The 8,664-nt window shown below is 44.8% G+C and overlaps 1 protein-coding gene across 4 annotated transcripts in view; it reads right to left on the bottom strand.

Moving 5' to 3' along the window:
- Positions 1 to 555: 555 nt before the first annotated feature.
- Positions 556 to 8,664, bottom strand: part of LOC144938489 (protein argonaute-2) — a 36,881-nt gene continuing 28,772 nt past the window's right edge. For 2 of the 4 annotated variants that reach the window (XM_078866343.1, XM_078866345.1), the window contains exons 17-19: positions 7,668 to 7,769; positions 6,027 to 6,226; positions 556 to 5,422 (exon numbers count right to left, since the gene is read on the bottom strand). In XM_078866343.1, coding sequence (XP_078722469.1) covers positions 5,311 to 5,422; positions 6,027 to 6,226; positions 7,668 to 7,769 — 414 coding nt within the window. In that variant the 3' untranslated portion in view covers positions 556 to 5,310. The remainder of the gene's footprint in view (positions 5,423 to 6,026; positions 6,227 to 7,667; positions 7,770 to 8,664) is intronic. The other 2 variants (XM_078866344.1, XM_078866346.1) reach the window with 1 other exon arrangement.

The following is an 8,664-nucleotide window of genomic DNA, read 5'->3' as shown; positions in this document are numbered from 1 at the left end:
CACTTGAAAAGCAGCAAAACCAGGTTACCTTGAACTTAAAAAATAAAATCATCCTTGCCTACGAATACTATACCGAAGACCAATTAGCCCTTGATTTTTAGACAATTTGCATAACCACATAGCCATTGTTCTAGGTCACAATCATACGAGGAAACGTGCATTTGAGCCGATATCCTCGAACTGCAGGCAGCGATGACCACTTGCAGGACTTTAAGAGGACAATTTTTATCCCCAAAACAAGATACCTAGGGGCTGTCAAATTCATCAAGGACCCGACCTGGCAGTTGGTAAGCAAGTGGCAATTGGGAGAGAGGTAACAGGAACAAGGTTTGCATTTGTGTTTACACGGAACTTAGTTCTGGGGATGACTTTTAAAACAACGCAGTCCATCAGGAAATGTTGCACCGAACAAGTGTGCTATTACGTGATTGGTTGAGGAAGGTATCCCTGCAAACAGAATACGACGAACGGATAACGGAGATGAAGATCGATGCTGTTTTTTTTCTTTCCCACCCACCCACCCCGCCCCCCCACCCCCCCCCCCCCCCCATTCGTAAAAACTTTGCTCTCACAATAAAGGTTCGCCAGTATAGCGCAAACTCGTCCGTGTGCTTGTCCAGCCTTGCATTACTGTGAGAGCGCTCCTCTTGCCGACCGGAAAGCCGACGGTGCTCCCCACAGCCACTGGGAACGGGTGCACACGCGCGCACGGCAGCGAGCAAACGAACGACATTTCCACGCACGCGCACACGCGCACGAGCCAAACATACACCTCGTTACGCTACAGATTCATGCGATACACTTGGCCAGTATTTTGTGCAGCATTCAGGGCTTGACATCAGGGCCACACGCGGCTTGGCTCACGAGATACAATTAAAAATAAATAGGTTTGCAATTTTGAGAAGTACAAAAGTGCAGCATTACAGAAAAGCGTACGTCACACACCGACTGTACATAGTGTTACATCGATACACACGGAGAGGCATTTTTTTTTTTAAATCAGTTGCTTTTGACCCAGGTTTAAGGCATGTATAGAAAACACTATACGACGAGCTCTAAACAAAATCTGCCCTGCACACCTTTCCAAAACCTTCAGTAGTATAGGTTCTTACCGAACGGGTGCAAGGAAGCAAGACAATGAGCCTCAACTTGCCCGTACCACAGCACCAGATTTCACCGCACCCCCCCAATTCTCAATGGAGTGCCGCAAATGAACAGACTTTGCGCGCTCAATATGCTGCGCGTAGAAACCCTTCGCTTCTGCCCATGCCTCGCCATCGTATGGAGCCCCGTTTTATAAAATGATAACGCACACTGCAAACACCACTTGCAGTGTCACCCAGTGTACAGCCCTGTACCAAAGACAGCTAGCATAATTGCTCACAATCATAAAAGGAATTGATTTCTTGCGTGTAAACAGCACTTGTTACTTTCTTGGCATCCCGCAATGCACGATTCAAAATAAACGTAATTCAATGAGGTAGCTCGACACGAGAAATATTGTATTTCGCCACTTTTCTTGTTTATATTCGCTATTGTGATTGAAAGTTGTAGTAAAGTTGAAACTTGAGAAAGTCGCTGAAAAATGTATCGCAGTTTGGTTGATCTGTCGTCTTTTGGAAACGGAAAAATAAATTATGGCAATAACACAAATGGAAACATTTACACTCTTTTCAATGGTACTGCTACCACCTTTTTTGGTGCCTACTTTTTAAGTTGGTAGTGCACGATAAAGCAGTGGGTTGGTTTGGGTCTCGCAAAGTAGATTGTACGTGCTTTCCTTGTTCCAAGCAAGACCCTTTAATACTGCATGCCGCTCTAGCACACACCCTCGCTGGATTGAACTTCATGATCTTCTAATTTATTTTGGATGAACAAAAGCACCCCAGGCAGACGACTCTCGATGAGTATGTGTATTTGGACTGGATAATTACTCTTAATTAAGATTTCCAAATGCGTTTAGATCCGAGTTTTCCCAACTGTATCAACAGGGAACTAATCCGCCATAAGACTGCATCTCCATGGATTGGATTTGCACCATCTCACCCACACGGTACGTTATGCTTTAAGGTTAACCATTTGGGCCACAGCAGTGAGATGTTAGCAAGGCTAATCACAGCAGACCTTCGTTTGTCAAAAATGTACTGGCATATTGCCGTGTGATGAAATGTTCTAGCACGTGGATCTGTGGTGATGTCTGCTTGTTCTCAAGACAAACTTGCAGTCAACTAAAATTTCATTGTTTTATTTTACCAAGGCCCATTGTGAGCGAGAGCTCTTTTCCAAAAGTGACCAGGCCACAAATGATAGCTCAAAAAATTGGCTTATCACGTGGAAGGAATAGCCGAAGGACCTGGAGAAAAATCCATGTGACCATGGGGAGGACATGCAAACTCGAAATATACATGCGTCACAGGGTCAGGATCGAACCCACGACCTCATGCATGATTTATTGACGTCCAACAACTTTTATTTTTGTAAACTAATCTCTTTGTAGGCAGTACAAACAATCAAACGCTTGAAAAAGAACACTCCTGCTTGTATTGCATTTAGAATTTGAGTTTAGATTTGAATCGAATTGCATGATGCATGGTCTCTGGAGTGGAAGCCTTAACTCTCTAAGCCAGTAAGGAAGCGTTTGGATAATCGAGTGAATTCATTATGGTATGGACACGAACAAACTGTTCCTTTACCATTTTGAAAGCAGTTTAATTAAGGCTGGTTATATGGTTGTTCAATAATATTGATAGTTAGTGCATTTAATGATAGAAAATAATATACAGCCTGAAATTAAAAGTTAATAGGGTTAACAAATGGAAACAAGGAAGTAGATGTATCAGAGCAAGATGCCAAATTTGAAAGGGCATCAGGACAAGCCACAAGATTTACTTCAATATAGGAAAGGATATCATTGTCAATGTTCATCTGTTGATTATTGGAAAAAAACTCCTGCTTCCACCGTTAGACAGTGCAAAAAAGATCTAAGTCCATGATACATACCATTGGTTTTTTTTCGTTTTAACAGGAGTGCAATGAATATTTACGCTCAAATCACATAAGCCAATTTCGTCAATTTGCAGGACTCTCCGTTTTTTTCCCTGCTGCCCGCTCTCAATCTCTGTACATCTGCCACCTTGCTGTCATTTCAGCCGCTACGCAATGAATCCTTCCTAGTTACGGTGTGTGCACCTCAGTCGTAATTATTGCGACGCGCCAAAAACAATGAAGAGTACCCGTTAACTCCTTCAAGATATTGCTAAGTTTTTCTAAGGTACAGGGCTGTAACACCATGCTCAACATGAGCTCTAAACACCCCCCACCCCCCCCCCCCCCAATTTGCCTCTCCCTCCACAGTTCCTCGGTTGCGCAACTTCCCGAGCGTTCCATTCACCTTGTGGTGTAATTGCTGTGCAGTACAAACACCTTCAGCTGTCAGAAATTGAAGATTTCTAGATAAACTCGATTTCCAGTATGGGTTTTGATGATTTCTTTAGTTATCATTAGTATACTGCTGGTGGGAACAAGGCTCAAGGAATGATTTGGTGCTCAGTATTCAGAAAGGACTTAGAAACTGTCATTAAGAAGACAATACGCTGGACATATGCACTAAATGGAATAAGCTTTAACATGCAACTCATTATAGAAATATTTTTTTGTTATTCTCGTTTAATTCTTTCTTTTACAAACTAGCAATTCTGCATCACCGATACCTCGGTCCATTCAATAAGCACATCCTTAATTCTCTCTCAAGCACCAGCATAATCATCACTTGCATCTCAAAGTGAAAACTACTCTACCTCCAGTACCAATTCAGCCTCATCCAAATTCATCAATGCACCCCCCCACTTCGTTATTTTTGCCCTGCGCGCACTCCGCACGCGCACTCGGCACGTGACCAGTGAAAGGTCAATGGGTAAACAAGATCCGTCAAAGTACGAACGGTGATAACCGGCCACGCTCGTTTGAAATAGCCTCATTTTCTTGCCCGATAAACACCACTTGCATGTACTTCACAATGGTTTACAATAACTGGTACCTAAGCTATAACCACAAACACAAAAACATGACCCATCTTTTACCACCAGATTCTGAAGTTGACTAGCTAAAAGCGAGATCAAGTGCAAGTTTTGGAGAATTAAGCAAAAGTGTGCTTTTTCTTTTTTCACGCAACATGTGTCACGTCGTTGTACAGTGTCATATTTTTGTTAACGGTTTTATATTTCATTAAATTTAACTTCTAGCCAAACCCCACCTGAAGCGGGCTGTAAACTAAGAGCATGCGTTCATGGCAAGGCCACACTGCACACCGCGGCAAAGAGTAGCAAAATGAGGAAGTTACAAGCACAATGCATTTTTACATCTTTCTCCAACTCTTTTTTTTCTCTGTACAGCAAAAAAGCCAAGCCGGTGAAGACCCTGATGAATCACAGTACCCTGCCCGTGCGGAGGTTTAGGGAAGCGAGGGGGTGGGGCGGAGGCTTTAAGTGGTAAAACAACCTCATTTGTAACGGAGCACATTCCCCCCCCTTTCAAAACGATTTATTTTCTCCATGCGCTCAATATTGATGCTACTCGCAAACTAAGGGCACCGGAGCGTGTGCCACTCGTTCAAGTTGCATTGTGTATTTTTTCTTAAAATAAGATAAAAAATAAAATATATATATTAAAATTATGTTCTACCATACACAGTGTTCGAATGGGGAATAGTCTGGCCAGAGTGTAGGTTAAAAGGGGGGGGGGGGGGCATTTGGCTCGTTAAGTTTATTAAATACAATGCTCTAGGCTCTGTCAAAGCCTAAATCGCGTAGGGGCGGTGGTGCCGTGTGGTTGTCACCTGGCCCCCTCCCCCTGCCTATGGCTTGCTTTGTGGAAGTGGGACAATGGGAGATGAGGTACCCCCATCTTCCATTCTGCAGGTAAAGGAGGTCAGGTGCGAGCAGAGGACTCCACTCATCACCGCCCCAGAGCCGAACACCGAATCTCAGCTTGCGCTGCCCCCCCCTCCCCGTGCCAGCAACCCAATCCCTGTTCATTCGACCGCAGCTCAAGGCAATGGATTAAGGTAAAGGATGTGTGTGTGTGTTTCTTATTACCATTATTTTCTTTATGGTTTACCGTAAAGATTTTATTCTTAAAGCCAACAGGAGGTAATATCACACACCCTGGCCCCCCTAAACCTTATTTCCGGTGGGCAGCAATTGCAGCAAAAGGCAATGGGGATGGGAGTTCTCATCCCCTTTTCTCTCCTCCCTGCCTGCGCTGGGGCCGTCAATCTGTCTGTCCGGCCGGCCGTGCATCTGTCCGGCGAACTCAGGCGAAGTACATGGTGCGCAGCGTGTCCTGGTGGACCTGAACCGCCTTGGCCAGTGCCTGGGGGTCGCGTCCGTTGCCCTGACCCGAGGCGTGGCTGCCCTCCGCACTGCTTCACACACACACACACACGCACGTGCGTGCAGACACACACACACACAGGTGCGCGCAAGCAAGCCGTTGAGACGGCAGTTGGCGCACGAGTGCATGGGCACACAGACATCCGATTAGATTCCCACATACGGCCTGTGAAAAAACAACCACGGTATTCATGTATCCCAGAAATCTTTAGTGGAGCTCAGGACTTAAAAAAGGGTCCAACATGAGAATATTTGGCCAAATTTAAGTGTTTTGATACAGGGAGGAAACTGAAGCATCCAGAGAAAATCCACCATTCGCTGGAAGGAGTAAGATTTAAAGGGCTCTGCCCAGAATGGGTTAGGAACGAACTTTCTATACTGCCATTGATAACTTCGTAGCAAAGCAGATTTTGGAGTGTCAGAAATTTACACAATCCATCAACCCTTTTCTACCGAAAAATCACTCGCGCCACCACATTCGATTTGAACTGCGTCAATGTACTGCAGTTAACTTCTCAAACAGATGCAAATTATTTGATTTCTACAAACGGGTGCCGGACAAGCGTCGCCACACACGCGCAAGCTCCAATGGAAACGCTCGAGACATCGCGGCCGCTGGTTGGTGCCCATGCTCACCTGTCATACTCCTTGTCGACCAGGTGGTACCGCGCTCGGAAGGCAACCAGGTGGGCGTAGTAGGCGGGCGCGGGGATGGACACGGATCGCGTGCATCGCACGTACGTGTGGCACAGCTGGTAGGTGAGCACCTGCAGCTCGTCTGCCGAGAAGTGATTGTCGTCCCAGAGCACGTGGTAGTGCGATGGCCGACTTGTGCCCTGCGAACGCATCGTAGGTTTGACAGCAAATCCATTAGCATTGACAACCGGGTAATATTTTTAACCGTATTTCTTAACGTTAAAATTTTATCTTGATAAGTAAACTATTGTTCACTTGTAGATGTTAGCCACCTTTCAGCTGTAGAAGAGCTGCCTTCTCTGTTGAAGGAAAACTGGAATAAATTTAAGAGGCTGATTGGTATGGAGCAACGTTCCAATAATCCCAACATAGAACGATGTATTAGTTCTTAAAGTCAAATATTTATTCTATTACATGATTGTAGGATCGTTGGAACTCACGGAACTGGTAGCATTTTATTTGAAACGTGTGCCATCTAGTGATGAATCTTGAAAATTGGCACTATCATCCAAAAAGACTCGAATATAAATCCAAACAACCGTGACCAATTCTATTGAGCAGCAGGAGCATCCTCCGATTAGCACGGCTGACTACATACGGTGCGGAAGAAGTTCAACACGCATGCATACATCCTCTGGTGGGTAGCACTATGGGCCCCAGCACACAGGAAAGTCAAATGTATTAATGGGTCTGTCGAAAAGGAGCTTTGACGTGTACCGTCTTTTTTGACTGCAATTCACCTTCATTATCAAGGTCTATTACATGAAAAAATGTATCGTCAAATCTAGTCTATTTCTTTTTTTCGATTTAAAGCTTTCGTGACTGCAGGGATTCATCTTCTTGGTTCTTTCGGTAAAGTCACGTAGAAGGGAAGTAATAAAATAATAAAAATAAAACATAATAAAACAATTTTCACGACGTTTCGGCCACAACGCAAGCAGCCGTCCTCAGGTGAAAACCAGGTCTGCGGAGGCGACAGCGTCATTCAGACGCGTCATTCAGACGCTGTCGCCTCAACAGACCTGGTTTTCACCTGAGGACGGCTGCTTGCGTTGTGGCCGAAACGTCGTGAAAATTGTTTTATTATGTTTTATTTTTATTATTTTATTACTTCCCTTCTACGTGACTTTACCGAAAGAACCAAGAAGATAGTCCATTTTTGTATTAGCTTTTTATATTATTGTATCCTAATTTACTTGCTGTAATGCCAGGTACCCCTTGCAAGAGAAGCAACGAGAATAGGCATGTCTTTCATCTCCTCGATAAATAAAAGCTGCTACGACTACCGCTTAAGGCCCCGCGCCTCTCAAACCCTTTATAAGACTCACTGGCAAACGAATCCTTCAAAAGTATGTATGTTGAACTTCTTTCGTACCGTACATAGCCAACCGTGCTAATCGGAGGTGCGGAAGGACAACAAAACTAAACACAAAAAGCAGTGCTGAAGATATTAGTTTTCAATTTCGACAATTTAAAAGTGCATCGCTCCAGTGCCTTCCTAATATCGTAAAGGAAGAGCGTTCCAGACGGCCACAGAAGCCCATCTGAAAGCACGCGGCGTGGTGCGGTGCCAGTCGTCACCTGGATGCCCGCGTGGCTGCAGAGGTAGAAGTCGAACTCCGTTGGGTGCGTGATCTTCGTGTCGACTGTTGTGCCCGCGGGGATGTTGCCACTCTTCCCGATCTGATGACGGACGAAGAAGAGGGGGAAAAAATTACAAACCAACTATCCACATTTCCAGTCAAGCAGTCTTGGAAGCAATCATCCCCCCCCCACCCCCCCGCTGGTGTCTTTAGTAAGTAGGCAGTTAGTTTTTCTTGTAAATAAAAAAATTTTAAGTCACAAAACTTGAAAAAGCCAGACTGTCGGTGCCAGTACCTAAAATGTAAAATTTACATTTTACTGTCACTCTCTCCTACTCGATCTCCCAGCATATGCATTCAATCCACTTCAACAGATCCAAAATACATCTGCACGTTTAATTTACAAACTACCACACTGCTCCCGCACCTCCGCCCATCTTACAGAAATGCACTGGCTCCTCCTCTACTGCCAGTGTCTATTCAAGCTCCTTACACGCTGGTATTTAAATCTCTTCATGGCCTCGCTTCTCGTTTCACGTCTCCTCCCGCCCGCTTATCAAGCTCTCCTACTCCACACTTTCCCCCCACCCCTATCCTTGCGCACCATCCTGTTTCTGCTACTTTTCCCTACTTGCCCCCTTGCACTGGAACAAACTTCCCCTCCACATGAAGCGAAAAGCACCCTCCCTCAAGACCCACCTCTTTTCCCTCCATCCTTAGGCACCCCCGTAATTCCAGTACCCACTAACCGCACTCCCCATACCCTATCCCTATTCACCGTATCACTTTTAGTTACCCTAATTGTACCACTCATAACCCTTGTGAAGCGCCTTGGATAAAAGCATTATATAAATATAAGATAAGAACAGCAGTTAGTCATTTTTGGTGAACATCACTACCTAGTAAATCACATAAAGGAATGACTTACCAAAATAAAATTGTAACATCCCACTTAATGACACATTTTCTAACAATATTTGGAAAGCACCTTCAAG

Source organism: Lampetra fluviatilis, chromosome 22, assembly GCF_964198595.1.
Source record: "Lampetra fluviatilis chromosome 22, kcLamFluv1.1, whole genome shotgun sequence".
Taxonomy (NCBI): domain Eukaryota; kingdom Metazoa; phylum Chordata; class Hyperoartia; order Petromyzontiformes; family Petromyzontidae; genus Lampetra; species Lampetra fluviatilis.
Note: the sequence above shows the minus strand (reverse complement) of the source record. Positions and strands in the feature narration are given on the sequence as shown.